The 23,107-nt window shown below is 51.6% G+C and overlaps 2 protein-coding genes and 1 long non-coding RNA gene across 4 annotated transcripts in view; 2 read left to right on the plus strand and 1 right to left on the minus strand.

Moving 5' to 3' along the window:
• Window positions 1-7,544: 7,544 nt before the first annotated feature.
• On the minus strand, window positions 7,545-20,815 carry SNAP29 (synaptosome associated protein 29). The gene is made up of 5 exons (XM_007196361.3): window positions 20,422-20,815; window positions 15,631-15,827; window positions 14,761-14,846; window positions 13,225-13,323; window positions 7,545-10,429 (listed from the first exon to the last, which is right to left on the minus strand). Exons 1-5 carry the CDS (start codon window positions 20,656-20,658, stop codon window positions 10,272-10,274), a joined length of 777 nt encoding a protein of 258 aa, XP_007196423.3. The 5' UTR covers window positions 20,659-20,815; the 3' UTR covers window positions 7,545-10,271.
• LOC130704662 (uncharacterized) lies at window positions 14,931-17,894 on the plus strand. The gene is made up of 3 exons (XR_009005108.1): window positions 14,931-15,040; window positions 15,387-15,511; window positions 16,760-17,894. It is a non-coding gene; the product is annotated as an uncharacterized LOC130704662 (long non-coding RNA).
• A 185-nt stretch (window positions 20,816-21,000) lies between the features above and the next one.
• PI4KA (phosphatidylinositol 4-kinase alpha) overlaps window positions 21,001-23,107 on the plus strand; it is a 96,900-nt gene continuing 94,793 nt past the window's right edge. The window contains exon 1 of one of the 2 annotated variants that reach the window (XM_057527156.1): window positions 21,001-21,217. In XM_057527156.1, the coding sequence (XP_057383139.1) occupies window positions 21,071-21,217 (147 nt within the window). In that variant the 5' untranslated portion in view covers window positions 21,001-21,070. The remainder of the gene's footprint in view (window positions 21,218-23,107) is intronic. The other variant, XM_057527155.1, reaches the window with a different exon arrangement.

Genomic DNA, 23,107 nt, shown 5'->3' on the forward strand with positions numbered 1-23,107 from the left:
TTACTTATTAAGGCCACCCCAGGTCTTAGTTGTGGCACGCGGGATCTTCATTGTGGCATGTGGGATCTTTAGTTGTTGCAGCACACATGTGGGATCTAGTTCCCTGGCCAGGGATTGAACCAGGGCCCCCTGCATTGGGAGCATGGAATCTTACCCACTGGACCACTAGGGAAGTCCCTGTTTTACCTTTTTTATTTGCCTCTTGTGTATTATACAAGTGTTTCTTTATGCAAGTAAAAAGAAGAATATTTTTATTTTCCCCCATTCTTACACTAAAGGAAACATTTTATCCACTCTTCTGGATCTGGCTTTTAAAAAAATCTAATAAGATATCCTGGAAATATTTCCATACCAGTATGTAGAGAACTTTGTTTGTTTTTACATTTGCATGCTATTCCATTGTGAAGATATACCGTAGTTTATGTAACCAGCCTCCATAGACAGATATTCAAATTATTTCCAAACTTTTGTTGTTATAAACAATGTCACAATGTATAACTGTATTTGTACACCTGTAATTTCACATGTATACAGGTGTCTTAATCTGTTTGGGCTGTTAAACTACCGTAGACTGGGTGGCTTATAAACAGAAATTCAATTCTCAACAGTTTTGGAAGCTGGGAAGTCAAGGATCAAGGTGCTGGCAGATTCAGTGTCCGGTAAGGGCCCACTTCCTGGTTCCTGTGTCCTCACATGGTAGAAGGGGCAAGGGAGCTCTCTGGGGTCTCTTTGGTAAGGGCACTAATTCCATTCATGAGGGCTCCACCCTCATGACCTAATCACCTCCCAAAGACCCCACTTCCAAATACCATCATCATATTGGGGATTAGGTTTCAACTTATGCATTTTGGGGGGACACAAACATTCAGTCTATAAGAGCAGGTCTTTCTGTGAATGAATTCCCAGAAATGGGACTGCAGATTAAAGGATATATGCACATCCACAGATATGGTCAAATTGCCCTCTGTAATGCTTGCACTATTTTGTCCTTCAGTAGTAACAGAAGAGAACACCTGTTTCCCCACAGCTTCATCAACAGTGTGTGTCAGACCAGGCTGGGTGTATGCAACAGTGGCTTCAATGGCTTAACACAAGAAAGGTTTATTTCTGACTTAGTCACAGACAGGGCATGTTCCTCTGAGCATCGACTCAGCAATCTAGGCTGGTGGAAGCACCACGGTCCCGAGGCTACACCAAGCACAACACTTGAACTTCTCACTATTGTTCAATTGAGGAGCAGAACTGGAGAGTCTCTTTAGCTGATGTTTCATCCCAGAGGAAGTAGGTTAATTCTGCTTGCATTTTACAGACGAGGATGAGTCACATGACACGCCTAAATGAAGAGAGAACAGGAATTGCATTCTCTCCATATTCTCAGAAGTAGAGGAGAACCGGATATTGGTGTAATTATATGTCCAACTTTCAGATTCTTGGAACCTGATAGGTGGAAAAAATGTTCAGAGTAGTTTAATTTTGCATTTCTCTTATTAGGAGTGAGGTTGAGAATCTTTTCATATGTCAGTATTTTCTGAAGCCCCTAGCTAATTCTAATGTGCATCCTGATTTGTACTTCCTGGAGATTTCCTGCTCAGTTTTGACTTTCCATCTGAGAGAAATATCTTTTCCCTTCCACAATGAGTAGGACAATGGTGATTGACTTGTCCTGCAGCTGAAACCCTGCCTTTTAAGTAATAGTAGTAGTTTGATTCTCATTCTAAGATAACTTTCAATCCACAATATAGCATTTATGCCATACTTAGGTCCCATTACGGGAGGCAGGATGGCCATTCTGTAATAGTGAGTGCCAGAACTAGAGATTTTTGCCTGAAAAAAACTAGGACTCTGGCTTACCTGCTGCGAGAGTCTTGCATCACATCCTGGGATTACCACCTATATTTGAGGGACGAAGTTTCTTAAAATAGCTTTTCCTTGTGCTCTCATCTCTATACGGGAACATCCTTTTATTTTTTAATTTTATTTGAAGTTTTTATTATTATTATTATTTTTTTGGCCACACCTTGAGGCTTGTATGTGGGATTTTAGTTCCGTAACCAGGGATTGAACCTGGGCCCTTGGCAGTGAGAGTGCAGAGTCCTAACCACTGGACTGCCAGGGAATTCCCAGGGAACATCCTTTTAATGATGTAGGCGGTGGACAGAAAACTTCAATCCCTTTCCTCACACAAAATGAAACCCTCAAAAGCGAGCCTGAAAGCATGAACACTTTTTTTTCCTACTCAGGTCCCTCTTTACACATTTTAGTTTCCTACCCATCATAATAGCAGTTCCTCTGAACATCTTGGCTTCTGAAAATGAAGACTTCGTTTTTGTTTAACACCCCAGATCACCTAGGATCCTCTTAATTCCCAGTGCAAATCCTATTAAAAAGCAGTGATGACTCAGCTTGGGGTTCAACCCTCCTGCGATTAGGCAATCAGATGGCTCCATTCCTGCAGCTCTAGAATGACTCAGTGACCTTAGGAGAATTTACTCACCATGGACTCATGATATAACCATCTTTCCTAGGCCAGCTTTCTGCTGTGATGATTAGAAACCCTAATTCAAAATAGTCGAAGCAGTAAGGGTATCTGTCATTCCCCATAACACAAGGGCTGTAGTCAGGCAGCTCAAGAACCAGGATGTCCAGACCCTGGGTGTGCTTCTCTGATTTTCTTTCTTCTTTTTTTAAAAATAAATTTATTTATTTTATTTATCTATTTTTGACTGCATTGGGTCTTCATTGCTGCACACGGGCTTTCTCTGGTTGCAGCGAGCGGGGGCTGCTCTTCGTTGCAGTGCATGGGCTTCTCATTGCGGTGGCTTCTTGTGGAGCATGGGCTCTAGGTGCAGCAGGCTTCAGTAGTTGTGGCTCACGGGCTTAGTTGCTCTGCAGCATGTGGGATCTTCCCAGACCAGGGCTCGAACCCGTGTCCTCTGCATTGGCAGGTGGATTCTTAACCACTGTGCTACCAGGGAAGTCCTTCTCTGACTTCCTTGGTCTAAATACCTTCAGATTTTGGCTTCATCCTCTGGCTGGTGACTAGGTGGCTTCAATTACCCCAGGCCTCACCCAATCCAGTCATGACGAGGCCCAGTGGAGGAAGGACTGTTGTTCCTTTCTATCCCTTTATAAGAGCAAAGAGCATGTCCTCTGGAAACCTCCAGAGAGATTCCCCTTCCCATCCCTGACCCATGACCCATTGGGTCACATTCTCATTCTTAAAGCGACCGGGCAAGAGTGGGCCACCCTTGCCTGACTTGCACTGAACAAGACTGGGGCTTTGGCATCAGGAAGAAGAAAAATGACTTCTGGGTAGCTATTCAAGCAAACCAGACTAAAACTGCCCCTTACTGGAATTCAGGAAAGAAGCCCTTTCTAAGATCCTGAGATAATGGACTTTTAGGGGGTGAATACACTTGGCCCATGTGTGCTGAGCATCTTCTGGGAGCTGGGGGGTGCAAAGGTGAAAACCACACAGCCCTGCCTGGTGGCCCTTAGTCTACAGGGAACTAAGCACCAAGAGATCTTCTGATTTTAACCTGGCTTCTCCAATAGCCTTCCTGCCGGGAGGGAATGGGCTTTGCAGTGGTAGTGAGAATTTCACTCCCCCTCCCCAGTTTAATTGAGGCATAATTGATACATAACCTTGTAATAGTTTCAGGTGTACAACATGTTTCAATATATGTATATATAGTGAAATGATCACTGTGATAAATTTTTTAAATTTATTTTTATTGGCATGTAATTGCTTTACAATGTTGTGTTAGTTTCTGTTGCACAATGAAGTCAATCAGCTATATGTATACCTATATCCCCTCCCTCCTGGACCTCCCTCCACCCGCCCCATCCCACCCATCTAGGTCATCACAGAGCACCGAGCTGAGCTCCCTTCATCATGATAAATTTGGTTAACAGATATCACCTCATATAAGTTTCAATTTTCTTTCTAATTTTTTTATCCCCTACTCCCAATTATCCCTCTCCCCCCATTTTTTTTTCTTGTGATGAGAACTTTTAAGATTTATACTCTCAGCAAATTTCAAGTATGCAACATACAAATACACAATCCAGTGTTGTTAAGTACAGTTGCCATGCTGCCCATTACATCCCCAGAACTTATTTATAACTGGAAGTTTGTGCCTTATGACCACCTTCACCCATTTCACCCACCCCCATTCCCCACCTCTGGCAGCCACCACTCTGCTCTCTGTTTTTATTTTGTTATTTATTTATTTGTTTTGGCTCCGCCACGTGACTTGCAGGATCTTAGTTCCCCGATGAGGGATTGACCTTCCCCCGTGCAGTGGAAGCACCGAGTTCTAAACACTGGACCGCCAGGGAAGTCCCTGTTTTTGTTTTGTTTAGATTCCACATATAAATGAGATCATACAGTATTTGTCTTTCTGTCTTATTTTACTTAGCATAATGCCTTCAAGTTCCATCCACTTTATTGTAAATGGCAGGGTTTCCTTCTTTTTTATGGGTGAATAATATTCGGGTGCATGTGTATCTCACATCTTCTTTTTCCATTCATCTGTCGATGGATACTTAGGTTGCTTCCACATCTTGGCTATTGTAAATAGTGCTGCAGTGAACATTGGGGTTCAGATACCTTTTCGAGATAGTGATTTCGTTTCTTTTGGATAAATACCCAGAAGTGGAATTGCTGGATCATATGATAGTTCTTTTTGAGGAACCTCCACACTGTTTTCCACAGTGGCTGCACCAGTTTACATTCCCACCAACCGCGCACAGGGGTCTCCCCTTTTCTCCACATCCTCACCAACACTTTTTATTTGTTGTCTTTTTGATGACAGCCTTTCTGACGGTTATGAGGTGATATCTCACTGTGGTGTTTATTTATTTATTTTATTTATTTTCGGCTGCACTGGGTCTTCCTTGCTGTGTGCAGGCTTTCTCTAGCTGCGTCGAGCAGGGGCTACTCTTCGTTGCGGTGCGTGGGCTTCCCAATGCAGTGGCTTCTCTTGCTGTGGAGCATGGGCCCTAGGCATGCGGTCTTCAGTAGTTGTGGTATGTGGGCTTAGTTGCTCCGTGGCATGTGGGATCTTCCCGGACCAGGGATCGAACCCGTGTCCCCTGCATTGGCAGGTGGATTCTTTTTTAAAATTTTATTTATTTATTTATTATTTTTGGCTGTGTTGGGTCTTCGTTTCTGTGCAAGGGCTTTCTCTACTTGCGGCGAGTGGGGGCCACTCTTCACCACGGTGCGCGGGCCTCTCACTGTCGCAGCCTCTCTTGTTGCAGAGCACAGGCTCCAGACGTGCAGGCTCAGTAGTTGTGGCTCACGGGTCTAGTTGCTCCGCAGCATGTGGGATCTTCCCAGACCAGGGCTCGAACCCATGTCCCCTGCATTGGCAGGCAGATTCTCAACCACTGCGCCACCAGGGAAGCCCCGGCAGGTGGATTCTTAACCACTGCACCACCAGGGAAGCCCCTCACCAGCACTTTTTATTTGTTATCTTTTTGATGACAGCCTTTCTGACAGGTGTGAGGTGATAGCTCATTGTGGTTTTGACTTGCATTTCCCTGATGACTAGTGATGTTGAGCACACTTTCATGTACCCACTGGACAAGAATTTCACTTGTCTGTGTGAAGGCCCTTCTGGCCTTCGTTTTTTTTTAAAGCCATTCATTTACAGAAACCTGCTGAGTGCTTGCCCTGTGCTGGGCACAAGCTCTGGAGTCCCATCGACTTTGCAGCTTACACTCCAGCTTAAGTTGTTTGACAATTATATTTCTTGTTGTAAATGAGTAATTATGGCCTTCTAGCTCATTTTAAAAGTCATTTTTGGGAATTCCCTGGTGGCCCAGTGGTTAGGACTTGGTGTTTTCACTGCTGGGGCCCGGGTTCAATCCCTGGTCGGGGAACTAAGATCCCGCAAGCCGCGGGGTGCAGCCAAAAATAAATAAATAATAAAAAATAAAATAAAATAAAGTCATTGTTACTTTGGCGAGTCTCTGTAAGAAACTGGCCCGCTCTGGCCTGTGGGCCTGGAACCCCCACTTGGGGCTGTGGAAGTGGTATCATGTGCTAGCTCCCCTAAAAGCACTGTTGTTGTAACCATGGTGGGAGCCAGAGCAGGTTTTTAAGTGGTGGGGTGGCATGATTAGCACCAGCCTGTCTCCAAGAACTGAAACTTCAAAGTAAAACGTTAAAAAAAAAAGTCAATCAAACCCTAGCAGAACTTGATTTTGACTTAATTTCTAAATGGCCTGGAGGTGCCCCTGGTTTGAGGTTTGTCTCTGGCCTCTGTGGGTCCAAAGCCCTAAAAGCCGCCTCTGTGGGGGAAGCAGTGTTGTGCATGTTCATGCGACTTGCTTCACTCCTGGCTCTTGGCCTACTTTCAAGTCGGGTCCTGCCTAGACTTCGGGAGAATTCTTCTGGGAGAATTTGAGGCACTAAAGTGCAAAGATCCACGTCAGTCATCCTCTGCTCTGAGCGCCAGGGCCAGCGCCCACACTTCAGCCTGGTGATCCAGTCAAGGAGCCAGACCCTCTCCCGAGGCCTCAGGCCAGAGCTCTGGCTTCTCACTCGCCTTCTTCGGCTCTGCTGGCAGCCCCAGGCAGGAGGCCTGCTCTGGAACTCCAGCCACGAAAGCACCTGGTGACTCCAGGGCTGGAAACCCCACTATTTATAAAAGTCTATAGGGGGGACTTTCCTGGTGGCGCAGTGGCTAAGAATCTGCCTGCCGATGCAGGGGACACAGGTTAGAGCCCTGGTCCGGGAAGATCTCACATGCCGCGGAGCAACTAAGCCCGTGCACCACAACTACTGAGCCTGAGCTCTAGAGCCCGCAAGCCACAACTACTGAGCCCACGTGCCACAACTACTGAAGGCTGCACGCCTAGAGCCTGTGCTCCGCAACAAGAGAAGCCACGACAATGAGAAGCCCGCGTACCACAACGAAGAGTAGCCCCCGCTCACCGCAACTAAAGAAAGCTCGTGCGCAGCAACGAAGACCCAACACAGCCAAAAATAAATAAATAAATAAATAAATAAATAAATAAATAAAAGTCTATAAAAGGTGTTAATTACTAGGGTCCTTCTGAGTCCCCATCTCAGCTGGGCCTTTGACAGCCCTTCCCTGATGATCCACCTCTACCGTCCTCTCTCTCTGTTTCCACCAAGAAGATAAAGGCTGTCAGATGTCAGGTCCCTGCCACCCCCCTCCACATTAATATGTTGAAGCCCTAAACCCCCAGAACCTCAGAATGTGACATTTGGAGACAGGGTCTTTACAGAGGTAATTAACTTAAAGTGAGGTCATTAGGGATGGACACAGGGAAGACGATGTGAAGATACTGTTTGGCCTGTGAGCCTAAAACATCCAATCTCTGGCCCTTGAGGGTGTGCCAAGCCCTGAGCTAGACAGCGTTGCAGAGGCGCCGGGAGGCAGGACAGATGGGTTGACAGGCTTTCAAGAAGCACGAGACGTGGCAGCCAGGACCAAACACCTGAGGACTCAATAAGGAGGGTCCTCCCCCAACCAGCTCTTTGAAAAGGACCTCACAGGAGGCAAAGCTCGATTAAAAAACAACTTCACATTTTATTTTAAGGAATATGGTCATTTGTGGAGTTGAAGGCATGAAGTACAAGAGCTGCTCTGACACACACTCTGAGCAGAAGCCCCTCCCGTGTGCACTTGTAACGACTCGCTCATCGTTTTGTACACATTTCACCCATCAGAGCTGAAGATGCTTAACGACATTGGTAACTTTAAAAATTCTGCAGAAAAGGCCTATGTAGGCAAAGTATAAGATTTTTACTAAATTGGTGTGGTGTACACTTAAAATCACATATTCACAAAAAGAAGTTAAAGAAAGAGAAATTAAAATGCACTTATGTACTTCCATTCTTGCCACCTGAGGTAAATTCAGGTCTCCTTTCCTATATAACGCAAAAAAGACGTCCACGAGGCAACCTGCCACTGTTAACTACAAATCACTACGTTAGAAAGTTCCTCCGAAGGAGAACACGCTTATTGTTAAGTTAGGAGCACACTTAACGTGTAACCAACCTTGAGTTAGAAAAGCCACTCTTTGGAAGGCACAATTTGTTTCCAGGTCGACCGTGGAATTCCAGATCTGTCTTCCGGACCCCATGCAGCAAGAAGGACAACCCCAGCCGGGCACCCCTGTGTCTCCCTGACACGTGTGTCCAGAGGGCAGAGTTTTCCTCTGCTCACCATCACCACACGCAGGTCCTGGAGGCTCCTCTGGTCCTCCTTTGTTCTCTGAGAGCGTGAGCAGCTCTGCTGTGTGAAGCAGCAGCCACTGGCCCTCAGTGGGTGCGGGAGCAGGTGGGGACCTGGCAGAGATGCTGCCCAGCACGAGGATGAGACAGGCCCTTGGCCCAGGCCTTAGAATGAGGGATGTGAACAAGAACAGAACCAAATATACGGGGAGACATGTGCGAGGGAAACGTTTCTAGAAGAGTGAGGGCAACTCTCCCTCCACAGCTTGGGGTAAAAAAGGGGGTGGTGGTGATCGGCTTCATCAATCCAACAAAAGACACAAAATAAGGTGCTACTTTGCTTCAAATTGGTTAAATCACTAACCCCATTATGTGAGAGGAGGGCTGCAGACAGTGTGTGGCAGTGGCCTTTGTCTGTGTTTATTCGAACAGAGAAGCTCAGATCTAGGTGTGCTGACTAATCTCCACGTGTCTATGCCCGAGGGTGAGGAGCAGGAACAGTTATCCTGACACCCGTTGAGGAAGGCGGCGTCATGGAGGAAAACCCGGGAACGATGCCGGGTGGACAGGCACCCCCAGGCTGCCCTGCATCCTGGTGTCACACTTCGGAGCAGCCTTTTTGCTGGAGGCCCTGTGAACTCATTCAGTGTGGGCCTGGTGGACATGTAAAATTTTTCCTTTTTCCAGTTACCAGGAGAACAACCATGATAGGCTCGTGATAAGCAGATGTGGGTCTGATTATCTTCCACAGCATCCGCACACCCTGTGACATTCCCAGTGATGTGGGTCAGACTCGCAGGGCGGCTGGAACATGACAGAAAGTTGTGTCTGCCCACGTAGGCCGTCATGTTTTTAGGAAAGTCAGGCATTATGGGATGGAACTTTTATATTTGAATTGCTACATAAACGCTGCTGCATTGCTGCTGCCCCTTAAAGACGTTCCTTTGCTTTAAGGGACTTTGTTTATATTCTACTGAACCAAAGTTGTGAAGGTCACCATGCCGGGGCCAGGTTTCAAGGTGAAAGGCACTGTGATTTTAAGGTTTCCAACCTAATCTGTCTTATTAAAATCAGTCCCTTTCACCATCTTCAAAATATTTTAATTTATTTGCTTTTAAAAAGACCAGGACCTCGTGGCTTCAATTATTTTGTTGGAGGTACCAATGTAAAGAAATTCTTTTAAGTACAGAAATCAATTTTAATTAGTACTTTTAAATGATTCTCTTTTTTTGTAAAATGAAGAGAGAACAAGCTAGGCCAAGTAGAATGATAACGTCTGGGCTTTTTTTAAAAGCCATATCCTTCTGTGCACAGTCAGCGTCATTAGTGGAGTTCCAGTCCTAAAACTGGGGCCAGAGAATCAAGTGATGGGTCAAGGCATGTTGCCAGCAGCACAGAAGAGTGGGTGGGAATCCTGGATGGGCCAGGGGACCCCAGGCACCGAGTAAACATGTTTGGATGGGGGCCTGGTCCAGGTGACCTGAGGGCAGAGAGCTTGGTGGAGCACGTTTGTGTGATGCTCCTCTCTCACGCTCTGCAGGCCTCAGCCAGCTGGCCAGGGAGTCTCCAGCCAGGGCAGAACATGTTCCTAACCCCATGCAGGGGCAGCGGGGCTCACCCAGCTCCCTATGTGCTTCCAGGCGTCACAGTGAGCAGGGCTGGTCTGAACCCCCTCCTACTAAAACCAAACGCCTGCCAAGGGGCTCAGAGCATCACAATGTGCTCGTGGGGGTCGTGGGGAGAAGGATGCCTAAAAACGCGGGTCACATGGCCCTCAGTGCTCTGCCTCGCGGAGGCCTGGGGACGAGAAGCACAGCAGACGGAAGCAGAGGCCGGCATGACCACCACTCTGCCCGCAAACCTCCAGTCAGGGCCCTCAGAGAAGTGGGGCACACGCTTTCTCTACAACAAAACCTCTTTTGAGACCCACTCTGTTACAACATTTGCAAACACATGTGAAATCACATTCTAAAGTAATAACTGAAATTTCTTGGGAGTTTAAAAGAAGACCTTTCAAATCTTTTCATCACGATGGAGTGGAAATCTGCCTCCGTCTTCAAAGCTGCCGAACTTTCCTCTCTGTGCTCTTGATGTTGATGTCTAACTTGTCCACTTTGGTTGTGAGGCGGTCAAGAATGTCGTCCTGCTCCTCAATCTCCGTCTGCATCCCCAGGGCGATGTCCTTCAGCCGGCCCAGGCCCACGGACAGCTCATCTGCGGGACAGGAGAGCACACATGGGCCTGAGCCAAGTCACAGCATCGGGACCTGCATCCCCAGATGCTCCCCCCATGGGCTTGGCAGCACTGTGGTCACTGACCCCTCCTCCCTAGAAGACAGGCCAGATGCCAGGGCGTTGGTTACATGTTCCAAAACATGTGCAAGTGAAGAGAAAGCAGTAGCGCTTAACAGGAAAGCCACTCCTCCCTGCTGCCCACCGGGACATCCACTGTTAGTACACGGTGTTTATTTTAGAAATTCATATAGAGCCACACACCTTTCAGCTGCCTTTGAACCTTACATCCCCAGCTCTCTAAAGCTGGGTAAAGCACAGGTCCAGGTGGCAAAGAGGAAGATCCCCATTTGGAAACACATCTGAGATACACCTCAGGCTTTTCCAGTGTTTGTAATAAGTATTTCCCTTCTTTTACAAAAAGTTGTAAAAATCAATCTCAATTCATTTTTAAGAGGAATAAGGTCTATAAGGACATGGTCGGCCTCGAGTATGTGAAGCGCTTCCTTAGCACAGTGACAAAGAAAGAACTGACCATGAGTGGGGAGGAGACCAGCCGAGGGGCCCGGGGTCCCCTGATGGGGCTGTGCAGACCACAGAGGGGAGTCGTGACATGACTGACTCTGTCCAGATGAATATAAAGCCCCTTTCCTGGGTGTGTGTGTGTGCACGTGTGTGCCCTGAATGTGTATGTGCATGTGCACAGGGTGTGGGGATGGGGTCACACCCAGAGCTGCTTTCTGCCCTTTTACTAGGAAAGAGCTGGGGAAAACAGAAGAGGTGGTGCTTTGTAAGCCTTTTCACTATGTTAAAGATAAAACATTAAGTGAAAAAGGTCAAAATACACAAATAGTTGGCAATGGCACCACAAATCTAAGCAGAATCAGATTTTTTAGAAATGGTCTTCCTGGGACTTCCCTAGTGGCGCAGTGGTTAAGAATCCACCTGCCAACGCAGGGGACACGGGTTCAATTCCTGGTCCAGGAAGATCCCACATGCCACAGAGCAACTAAGCCCATGTGCCACAACTACTGAGCCCGCGTGCCACAACTACTGAAGCCTGCATGCCTAGAGCCCGTGCTCCGCAACAAGAGAAGCCACCACAATGAGAAGCCTGTGCACCACAACAAAGAATAGCCCCCGCTTGCTGCAACTAGGGAAAGCCGGCGTGCAGCAACAAAGACCCAACGCAACAGAAACAACAAAAAAAAAGAGAAAAAAAAAGAAAAGAAAGCCTGTGCCCGTGTCCCATGGACACTGACAGCTGTAAGGCCACCCAGGTCTCAGGGAGCTGCTGGCAGCGGGGACGGCTTGGGACCCGCAAGGAGCTGCATTGGGGTGAGAAGCTGGATCAGGGAGGGCCGCCTGGCAAGGGACCGCCAGCAGGGCCAGGCGTCCAGGAGGGAGAGGGACCTGCCCGGGGCGGTGGTGTGGCCCCATCAGCAGGGCCCATGGACGGCCGTGCTGGGGTCCCCCGCGCTGCTCTGTGTCCCGCTCACCCTGCCCGTCCCACTGCACACTCTCAGCCTCTGGGATGGGCTGTCCTAGGTCTTCTTCCTGCTGCACTCCCTGCATTCCTGAATCTCGCCCCCTGCATAGGTCTTCCCCGCAGCAGGCACCAGTGCCAGCCTTTCTTGGTGGGGACACCTTTGGTGGGGAGGACGGGGGGCCCGCCAGCCCCTGTGTTTCTCTGGAGTCAGGCCTGGCAGATGCACCCTCTGCCTGACGCCTTCGGCTCCAGGGCCGAGTCCAGAGGACAAGGAAGCGGTGACCTCCGGGGTGCCCCTGGGCTCCGAGGGCAGAGAGCAGTTGGGGTTCAGGGTGGAGAAACAGAAGGAATGACACCAAAGCAGTCGTCACTGCTGGACGGTGGAATCTGGGTGTTGGTTTCCTTAGGGCACTTGCCTAACTTCACAGTTTTCTACGAGTCTGTGTGCTGAGAAACAAAGCTTAAATGAAGGTTAAACAAAGGACGTGGGTCTGGCTCACGTGCTGTCTGTACCAGTGGCCCGGGCTGCTGGAGTGTGCACTGCCCTGGGAGAGCTGGGGGCCCATGTCCCCTGGGAGGAGGGAGCAGGGGAAGCATTCCTTTCTGTCTCACCCTCTTTGCCATCCCCTAAGGGGGAGGAGGGTTGACAAGTGACCTGGGTGGCCATGGGAGAGGTTTCCACACAGGGAGCAAAGGTCAGAGGGGGCTGCTGAGGGGCCAGCTCCTCCACCCGACTGCAAATAACCCCCTCCTCTCTCCATTCTCGCCTTCTGGGCCCTGGGTGTAAAGTAGGGACAAAACTGAACTTCTCCTGTGTTTCTGGAGACTGGTTAGGGAGACACCAGAGAAGCCAGCAGGTATATGGTTACGACAGGGCGCCTTGGAGCCCGAGGCCCAGGAAGCAGGGGGCCTGGCCACGTGGCCAAGGTGCTGCTGGCCCCACGTATGCCTGACCTGCTGGGCTGCCTCCCGCGAGCCTTCCAGTTTTGTTCACCTGACCCTCCCTGAGCCCAGGGCACACGGAGGAAGCGGGGTGGCACAGCCGGGTGGTGAGGGAGGTGGGCAGAGCCCAGGCTGCACGGGGCAGTCCCCAGACCCTGACCCTGTCGCTGTCACCTCCCAGACAAGAGGTGGGGACGGAGACAAGCGGGCAGACCCCAGAGAGGGTGAGGGGCTGGGATGTTGCACACGCGCGCGTGCGCGTGTGTGTGTGTGTGTGTGCAGGGGTGGACACCGGGGGGCCCTGGCGCACGCAAGCCGTGGTGCTGGTGGCGGTGCTCTGGTCTTACCGAGGTTGCTGTCGATCCTCTGGTGACAGGTGCGCAGGTGCGGGTTCCTTGGGTAAGCCTCGGAGATCAAGGCAGAATCGGCCCCTCCAGGGATGGAGTCTGAGTTGACAAAGAAACACCGGGAGGACGGTTAACTGACACACTTGAAATGCCGCTTCACAAAACTCATCTTTATCTGGAAAACGGGTGGAGGGACTAAGGCGGTCAGTTCTGAGGCCACCGAGAGAGGCAGGCGGGGGACGGGGAAGGGGCGGGAGGGAGACGCTTCCTGAGGGCAGCCCCTCGGAGATCAAAGAAGCCCAGCCTATGGGTCACCTGGTCAGACACGGACCCACGAGCTCAGGAAAGAGATTCATGCACGTAATGGTATGGCAGTTGGAGCAGCCACCATGCAAACCCACACAGGCTCCGGAAAAAGAAACGTTAAATGATGCACATTTGCCCCCAGAAATCTTCTCTGAACCTCAGTTTCCAAAGGCACACAGAAAAGCCCTGTCACCCAGGTTATGTCTTCTGGGGGCCATCTCTTTCTAGACTTGGGGTCTCTCCTTCAGCATGGCCTACGGAAGCCCCTCAGTGCACAGTCTTCTCCCACTTCCTCCGCGGCTTTCGCCTTCCCAGATCAACCTCCGGGCCCTCCTCCGCCAGGCCTCCCCTCGGCTGTGCCCACAGGCGGCACAGGAACCATCTGGCTACTTCCAATGTGCCTGGCTCTCTAGGGGTCGACAGAGCCCCCAGGAGGCCTTGATTCCTTTCCAGATGAGGGATGTTTCTGGGCCCATCATTTGATATTAACGGGACGATCTGACACAAAACACCTCCTATCTCACACTCTTTGTCCACACGGCTGCTTCTGCGCCCGCTGGGCCTCGGGGGCTACGTTAGCCTCCTTCTTGCGCTGCAACAAAATACCACAAACCATCCTTCAGTTCTGGAGGTCAGACGTCCAAGCTGGGTCTCCCTGGCCTCAGACCCAGGTGTCAGTGGGGTTGGTTCCCCTCGAGGCACTTAGGGAGAATCCGATTCCCGGCCCCTTCCAGCCCCTGGAGGTCAATCCTTAGCAGCAGCCCCTCCTCCACCTGAGAGCCAGCTGCCCGGCACCTTCAAACCTCTCACTCCATCACTCTCGCCTCTGCCTCCTTCCCACTTGCAAAGGACCTTTGTGATTTCACTGGGTCCAACCGGAAAACCCAGGATAATCTCCTCACCTCAAGTCAGCCGATCAGCAACTGTACTTCCCTCTGCGACCACGATTCCCCTTTTGCCACGTGACCTGACATATTCCTGGGGCCTGGGGATTAGGCCGTGGATGTCCGGGGGGTCATATCCTACTCAGCATAGGTGTTTCCCCGCCTGAAGATCTCAGAGCTATACAGGCCAGGCTCCCACTTCCTTATCCCTCCCTCCACGGGGGAGCAGGGCTGAACCCGCCATAACGCACACCCCCAGCTCCCTGAGAGAGGCACCGGGGCCCCTGACGCCCCTACCCAGTGCAAGGTGTCCCTGCAGAACCCGAGTGTGGGCAGGAGCACTGACCTGAGTCATTGAGCTTCCTGAGGTTTGGGTGGCTGGCCTGGTACTGTGCCTCCTGGTCTTTACTTGTACTTACGGCTTCTTTCAAACTTTGGATAAAAGTTACGAGAAAAAGAAAACTTTTAGAAAGGAAAACCACCTGTGACAGTGCAGTCTTTTCTAACAGTGCCCACGTGAGAAAATCAAATGCCTCTTCTGACCAAGATACAAAGCCAAATGAATATTCTAACTGCAATTATGAAAACACTGAATAAGAGGAGCAACCTACATTCTTTGTGTTACGGTAAGCAAGGTGTAGATTTTCTGTAATATGGTGATATTGTCTTTATAATAAAAGACAGATACAATGACCTGACATACGAGCAACAATCATGTTTTAGCAGAAGCTGAATTCTTTTATGTTTGAACACATGACATTTATATGCCAGCCAAAATTGCAGTATGATTTTATTATACCTCTAGCCAAAAATTTTGAGGAAAATAATCTCTTAATTTTAAAATGATAATCAATGGGCAACTTGAATTAGATATGGGGAAGTTGGACATGAAGACTTTTTAAAGCAAAAATTCTGTGAAGTGAGTCACATCTATACTGATTAGAGTGAACATTCTCTCTTTCAAATTACCAGGAGCAGTAATTTACGGAGACCCAATTCACGCAGAGTTTGCAGACTGAACAGCGGTCACATCCACACAATCAAGAGCAGTGGAGAACGCTTCTTGTTTCAAAATGTCTTAAGACAAATCCCTCCCAGTGAGTAACTTTCAGGGTCCTTTGGTCCCTTTAAGGCATGAGAAGTGTCCTGAAAGGCTCGGCTACCCGCACTAAACCCCCCTCTGCTGCTTTGCTCCGGGCAGCTGGGCACCGCTCACCTGCTGCTAGGCTGGGGGGCGAGGGTGCCATTCTGCACAGGTGGGGTCTCTGTGGGTTTGGATCTGAAGTAATTGACGAGCCCCCCGAACACACTCTTGATGCTGTTGATGTGCTTCTGGCTGGTCTTCAGATCCTGCTCCATCTTGTCCACCATCTTCTCTGTGCGCTCCAAGGCCCCTCGCTGGCGCACGAGCTCCTGGGGAGGATGAGACGTGATGGAATTGCACCTTCTGTAGCTCCCCGTCACCCGCAGAGGCAGGCTCTCTGTAAATCCTCAGCCAGCACTTGGGGATGGCGCAGCCCCCACCCCAACCTGAGTCCCGCCCGAGCTCTGGAGGGGAAGGTGCCGGCACTAAGTGTCTCGTCCTGATTGCGATTAAACTCTGGTTTTGAACAACCAGCAGGCAGAGGTCGATCTGGAGTCGATATGCTGAATCTAGAAACTTGAGATTTACCCCCATCAATGTCGCTCCCCTTCCCAGGGAGCATGACACACATATACACCAGCAGGGACGCAGGAGCTGGCGGGGAACATGCTCGAATGCGGGGCTCCGTCCCGGCAGGAGTGGCAGTGTAGAGTGGTCTTAAGTGGCAAGAGAACCACCAAGGGCAAAGGCTGGTGCCCCTAGCTGCATGTGCAGGCTGCCTGGGGCCCCTCACACCGTGTGTTCCCGAGAAAGGCCTTGTCTGGCTCCTTGCCCTCGGATTAGCCTGACGAGTGACTTTGCTTCCCTGAGTCCTCAGGCCAGCCTGACAGTCTGCACCAGCAATGTGGTTTACAGGGTGGGGGGCCTTGAGCCACACAGCGTGACCTCTGGAGGGGCTGGAGACTCCAGTCAGCCAGGCGGGCAGCTGTGCCTCCTGGATGTCACACGTCACCATGGGGGGAGTGGAGGCTGCGCACACAACTCCACAGAGAGGGGACAACGGGAAGCTCCGCTTGCTCTCCCGGACTCTGACCACCAGCCTGTCTCCCTTGAGGATTTTAATCTGCATCCTTTTGCTGTAACAAACCACAACCGTCAGTATAACAGCTCTACTAATTCTGAGTCCTTCTAGGGAATCGTTAAACCTGAGGGTGCTCTTGGGGACCCCACAACACCTCTAAACAGCACTTCTCACTCTCAGAGGCAGAAGGCTGCAGAGCAGACAGCCCCTGGGCTTCCCCAGCACAACTCCTGGTCAGCAAAGCAAGGTCCCCCAGACACATGGCGGCCACGGGTGGACATTTTAGGAAGGAGCAGCAGACACGGCCAGATGCCACGGCGCTGGTGTGGGATGTATGACCTGCCTGGATGGTAAAGACCCGGCCTCACAAGGTGCCTCATCACAGCTAAGGAGCCAGCAAGTTTGATCCTAGAACTTTTCAATAGTCGAATTCAATCACTGATACTTTATAAAATCTACTGGGAATTACTTAACCGAGCAGCTGTCCGTCTCCCTCCGTCAGCTTTTGCTTCAGGATAGGGTTGTGCTAAGAACTCTGGCTGCATCAGAACCAGCCCGGGCTGCCTTGGAGTGGAGGCTCCGGTCAGTACAGCCCCTCACCTGGAGAGGGGAAGGGTCTGCCCAGAGGATGAGGGCACCACCCCAACTCACGGGGACACCCAGAACAGAGGGCTGCAATGGCCTCCGTTCCCAGGCTGGAGAGGTGTCCGTCCCCCTGTGGTCCACCTCTCTGAACTGAAGGCCCAGCAGGGTTTGGCGATTGTCGAGTGCTGGAAAGACTCAATGAGGTGAGGGGGTCCCGCACAAGACCGTGTGCAGGATGTGCTGGCCGGGCTGCTGAGACCATCCTGGCCCGACTCCCTTTCCGCTGATGCTAATCAAGCTGGCCACTCAGGCCCTCGTCCAAGGTTTGTTGCTGGACTCCCTGAACTGAGACCCTGGGCCCCACAAAACGTCACTGGCGCGTGCTCAGCAGCCAGAGCGGCAGGCGGTCTCCCTGGCCAGGGTGGTGAAAGGGCACATGAAGACTGCGTCCACATGGGACACAAACAGGCAAATGCCCAGCATTAGGGGACTGGCCGCAGAAACAGAAGTCATCCACTAGAGGGACCACGATGCAGAAAGAGCATGGGACTTCCCTGGAGGTCCAGTGGTTAGGACTCTGCACCTCCACTGCTGGACTGGGCTCAATCCCTGGTCGGGGAACTAGGATTCCACAGGCCACTTGGTGTGGCCAAAAAAAACAAAAGAGCAGCGCATCACGTGCTGCTATGGAATGCCCTCCACCTTGTCAAGCAACGTGCAGTGTGGAATATACAGAACACTTCTGCTTAAGTTAAAATAAAAAAAAAAACCAAAAACATAAGTATAAGCAGGTTTTTATACACAGAATATCTCCACAAGGACACTGCAGGAACAGAAGGTGAGTGGCTGGGGGTGGGGAGGCAGCGGGTGGGAGGAGCCTTCACAGCCTTCTGTATCAACTCAATTTTGAACCCTGTGACTGGATAATCACTTCACAAAAATTATACCTTAGGGAAAGAAAAGAAGAAACAAATTAAGCCCGAGAAGTGGAAGAGCCGTGTGGCCTACAAGTCTCTATGGTTCTGCACTGTGCTCCCCAGGCCGGCCCACCTCTCCTCTATCCTGTGGGGTCAGGACCTGAGGTGAGAGCCTTCCAGAGAGGTGAACCCTACAAGTTTCTCAGGAGAAGGGCAGCTCTCCTTCACTAGAGGTGACCTGACTAAGTAACTTTCCCACTGCTGCCACGCTGGGCCTAAAAAAGTCAAGTCCTCACCGTCTAAAACATGTGTCCTGTTTCGGCACCTCTCAGCTGGGTATGTGACGGGCACCTGTCTAAGTTAGGAGGTTAGTTTAGCGGTGATTTGGGTCTGCTGGGACAGAGCTCACCACCACCACCCCCCCCATCCCCCAGGGGAATGAAAGAGCGATGAAAGGGATTCAAAGACAGTAAGACAATTTGGAGATTATGGGGTGGGGTGGAGACGGGGGTGCTGACCATTCTTGCCTCCCAGGGCCTCCAATAATTGAGAACTGATTCAATCCTGGATAAAATTCCATGTGTAATCACACTGATGACAGAGCCTGTCACCTGCTCAGTCATGATCATACCGTACCTCTCACAGCAACACCTGGCTTGGCCATGCCAAGCCTCACGGCCTGAGGTGCCACTCTGCCTTTGCTCTCATGGTCCCCATTATTGGAAAGAAGGAACTTTGGGGGCAGCGTGGGGTTTGTCACCACAATCCTTATGAAACAACGTCATCCTCTGTGTTTTTGGCACTCCTGACCTGCCCTCTGACTGTACAGGGTCCTAAGCTCCTCCTCCAGGCCCTTTCCTGGAAGGCTTCCTGGGCAACACTTGAGCCAGTGCCTTCGTGTGACTCTTCTCTTCCTTGGGAACGTCCCTCCTCCTCCTCCTATCTACACCTTAGCCTTAGTAGCCAGATTCCAGGGTATCCTCTGCCACAGTATTCTACTTTCTGTCACTCTGATTTCCTACTTCACCTGTTCTCAGTTGCCAAAGATGTCTTTTTTTTTTTTGGCTGTGCTGCTTGGCATGTGGGATCTTAGTTCCCTGACCAGCGATCAAACCCACGTCCCCTGCATTGGAAGTGCAGTCTTAACTACTGGAACACCAGGAAAGTCTCCAAAGATGTCTTTTTAAACAGTTCTTAGTTGGCTTCCTTGGGCCTGGGACCCTTAATCAAGTGACCCCTCCACCTGGGCCCTAAGACCTCAGGCAATCCTCCCAAATCTAAGTCAACATTTTCCGTTTAGACTGGAATGTAGGAATCCAGTAGACACAAGCAAAACTTCCTCAATGAGGCTAAAGACAGGCAGGTGGGCCACTGAGGGATCTGGTGATAAGGAGAAGTGGGGAAGGGAGATAACCCAAGGAAGTGGTAATGGGAGAATGATGGGACGGACCTCAAAACTGTCCAAGACTGTAAGTGACCAGGTCAGAGGGAACTTTGCCAGAGAAAAGAATTACACAGAGACCCAGGGAAAAACATGATGCTTTAGCTTCCAGAACTACAAATGCTTAAGATGAATTATTTTCAGCTGATATAGCAATCACAGGTTATTACATTTTAAAAAACTTTCTAAAGAAATGCCCAACACAACTGTTTCATTAGTACGCTGAGGCGAGAATGTGGTGCCTAAGAAAGAACAGCTCTTACCCAAGGTCCTACTCTCTAAAACCATCTATGGACGTTAAGAAGAACTGCAGAAGCTGAGCTGGGACGGCAGACTGTCACAGACCGCCCCTGTCTCTCTAGAACATCTTCGTTGGGATCGGGAAGGAAACGTAAGGCCCTAGACTCGACCAGACTCGGGCTCCGGCGCACTCAGCAGTGTCCAGGCAGACAAGACCTTCACTCCCCTCCTGGCGAGGCGGAGGAGCGCTCAGTGCCAGGAAGAACCCAAGGCCCATCTCCTCGGACGCTTGACACCAGCAGGCACAGTCCTCGCTGGGTCACTCCAGGAGGAAGGGCTGAAGCCACGGGCCAGACTTCTGTCCAGGAAATGTGTAAAAGGAACAGACCCTCCACGTCCCTAACCCGGGGTCTGCTGTCTAGAATCCCTACTTACCTGGACCGGACAGCGTGGAAATGACCCCTGACGAGGCGTAGAAAAACAACAACTCTGTGGACTAAGCTCAGGAGATCGCCAGGGGCAAACTGCCCCTTTCGGGTGTGAAAACGTGCGTCTCTACGTAGCTAACAGATTGTTACCGACCGTCCAGTCACCAAAGTACAAGACCCGTCCTGGCTGACCGGTGGAGCCCCCAGGAGTCCCGGCGATCGCGGACTCACCTCGGAGGAGGCGACCCCGATCCTCTCGGACTCGTACATTAGGGACAAGGACCTGCCGGTGCTGGCGGCCGTGGCCTCGGCCCGGCGCAGCACCTCCTGCCGCAGGGCCTGCTGCCGGTCGGCGGGAGCGCCGGGCCAGTCCGCGAGGTCGCGGTTGTCCGTCCACGGCGCCGGCCGGACGCCCTCGTCCTCCGCGTCGTCGTCGAACGGGTTGTAGCTTCGGGTGTAGGCCGACATGGCGCCAGCGCTCGGCCTGGGGCAGGCGGGAGGAGCCGGGCGCGGCCGAGGCGAGGAGCGCTCTCTGACCACGGGGCAGCTGCCGTAGCGCAGAGAACCTACAGAAACTCCCTTAAGCCCATAGCCGGCGCCGCGCAAACTCCTTCCGCCAGCCGCTCGCGGAGGCCCCGCCTCGGAGCCGACCATCGTGCCCCGCTGCGGGAGGGGGGCCCACCCGGCGCGCGCGGCGGCCACAGGCCGCACGGCTCCCGGCCCCCCCCCCCCGGCGGTGGATCTGCCCGAGGCCTCGCCCCGCTGGCGTCGGCAACAGAGAGGTCACGTGGCGGGGAGGGCGGATGAGGCCGCGCCTGCGCCGTGAGCTCCAGCAGGCGCGATCCCGGTGAGGGAAGCCGGCGGGCGGTTCCGCGGGGCGATGATGGCGGCGGCCGCGGCCCGGGGAGGCGGTGGCGGCGGCTCCGGCTCGGGCTCCGGCGCCGGCGCGTCACGGGGTTTCTATTTCAACACGGTCCTGTCGTTGGCCCGCTCCCTGGCCGTGCAGAGATCGGCATCCCTGGAGAAGGTAGCTCGGCGGCTGGGCGCGGGCTGACAGGAGGAGGGGTCCGGGGCGCGGGAGGCGGGGCGGGGGTCTGCGGGAGGCCGAGGGGGTTCCGGCTGCCGGGGGCGCGGGGTGTTTTTGAGGGAGGAGCCGGCGCGGCTAGGTGCCGAGGGCCGGGGCGCTGGCAGGTGGGGGTCTGGGGCCCGTGTGGCGGGCGGGCGGGGCCGTGAGCTCGGGCTGGCTGAGCCGCGGGGCCGCCTGGTGACACTGCCGGGCGGGGGCGGCGGCGAGGGGCGCGGGCAGAGCCGAGGGCCGGGGTCGAGCCTGGGGTCGGCTCCCCACTCGCTCTGCCTTGTGTTTCGTGACTCTGGGGCGATGCCGTCCTCGGGGAAGGGGCGCTTTTCCGCGCTTTGCCCTCAGTGGTGAAGGGCGGGTGAAGCCGAGTATCTGGAAGCGGTTTCTGAGACGCACATCTGCTGCGCATTGTTTTTCTCTGAGACTAGAGGGGGCGTTAGACCGGCTGAGAGAGGGTGTTTGAAGAAAAGAACTCAGGCCCCGGGGATTCCTTATCTTGGGAGAAAGGTGAAAGGCAGCCTCAAGAGTGCCTGGGACGGTGGGAAAAACGCAGCTTTTGGAGTCGGAACGTCCCTGCACCGTCACTGTATGTCGTCTTAGACGTTCCTTCAACCCTCAGAGCTTCTGTGTCCTTATCTGTGAAATGAAGCGGTTCTTGAGCATTAAATGAGTTCAGGTAGAAAGTGCCTGGCCCAGAGTTAGGCTCAGAGTAGGTGGACAGTAAAGGGCAGCTTTCCTCCCCCACCAGGGCGTGATGATGAGTGAGCACCGAAGGGATGGGATTATTCTTCCCCACAGCTTCCTGGCGGATGGAAAGAACGTTGTCTGACAGCAGAAGAGCGCTTGGGAGTGGTTTTGTGGCTCTGGTGAGGGAGGTGAAGCTAAAAGGCTGTTGCATGCACCTTGGCAGAGTGACCTGGTTCTTCCTTGGCTTTGTAGGTTCTCAGACTTGCACAGTGAGCAGGTCTTGGGAGACTGATGCCAGCCTGACTTCTAGTCAAAGGAGGAATACAATAGAATGGAAAGACTATGGATTGTAGCCATAAGATCACCTGAATTTAAATGCTGTGTCATTCACTTACATTCGTGTGAGTCTGGGCAGGTCAGTTCGCCAGTCTGATCCTCTGCTTTCCCCTGCAAAATACAAGGGCCATACTTGATAAAAGTATTGCAAAGATCGACAGAATGACATGAATAAAGGGAGGCAGGTGGGTGCCTAATGAACGATCACTGTTATCACTGCATGAGCCTGAGTGATGGACCATAGTGCTGCTTTATGGAATCAAATCCATGCCAGCTAGTCAGCACATTCTCTTCTTAGGAGGAGGACCAAAAGTTGTATCAGAAGTTTGCTTGCTGGACTTGGAGAAGAGGGTGCAGGGAATTGGATGATCTTGAAGAAGAGGGTCCTGCGGCTCTAGCAGTGGCGGCACCCTTCCTCACTCAGTAACTGAAAAATGCACCTTCAGCTCAGCTCGCCTTCTTCAGTCTTCTTCACTAATCACAAGAACATTCTGTAACTGCAGCATAGTTTTGTATCTTATGGTAATGCTTGGGTAGTCAAGATTACACAGTGTTTTACAATTAATTAATGCAGCTTTTAGGTTGGGCTCCCTAATACCATTCAGTTTCATTGGCTCATTTACAAACCACAGCAGGAAAGAGTTAACAGAGCCTGGGCTGCTGTTTTTTTAAAAATTAAAACTAGGCAATTATTGCCAGTTTTTTTTTTTTAATTAATTAATTTATTTATTTATTTATTTATTTTTGGCTGCGTTGGGTCTTCGTTGGTGCGCGCAGGCTTTCTCTGGTTGTGGCGAGCGGGGTCTACTCTTTGTT

This window comes from Balaenoptera acutorostrata, chromosome 13 (assembly GCF_949987535.1).
Source record: "Balaenoptera acutorostrata chromosome 13, mBalAcu1.1, whole genome shotgun sequence".
NCBI lineage: Eukaryota > Metazoa > Chordata > Mammalia > Artiodactyla > Balaenopteridae > Balaenoptera > Balaenoptera acutorostrata.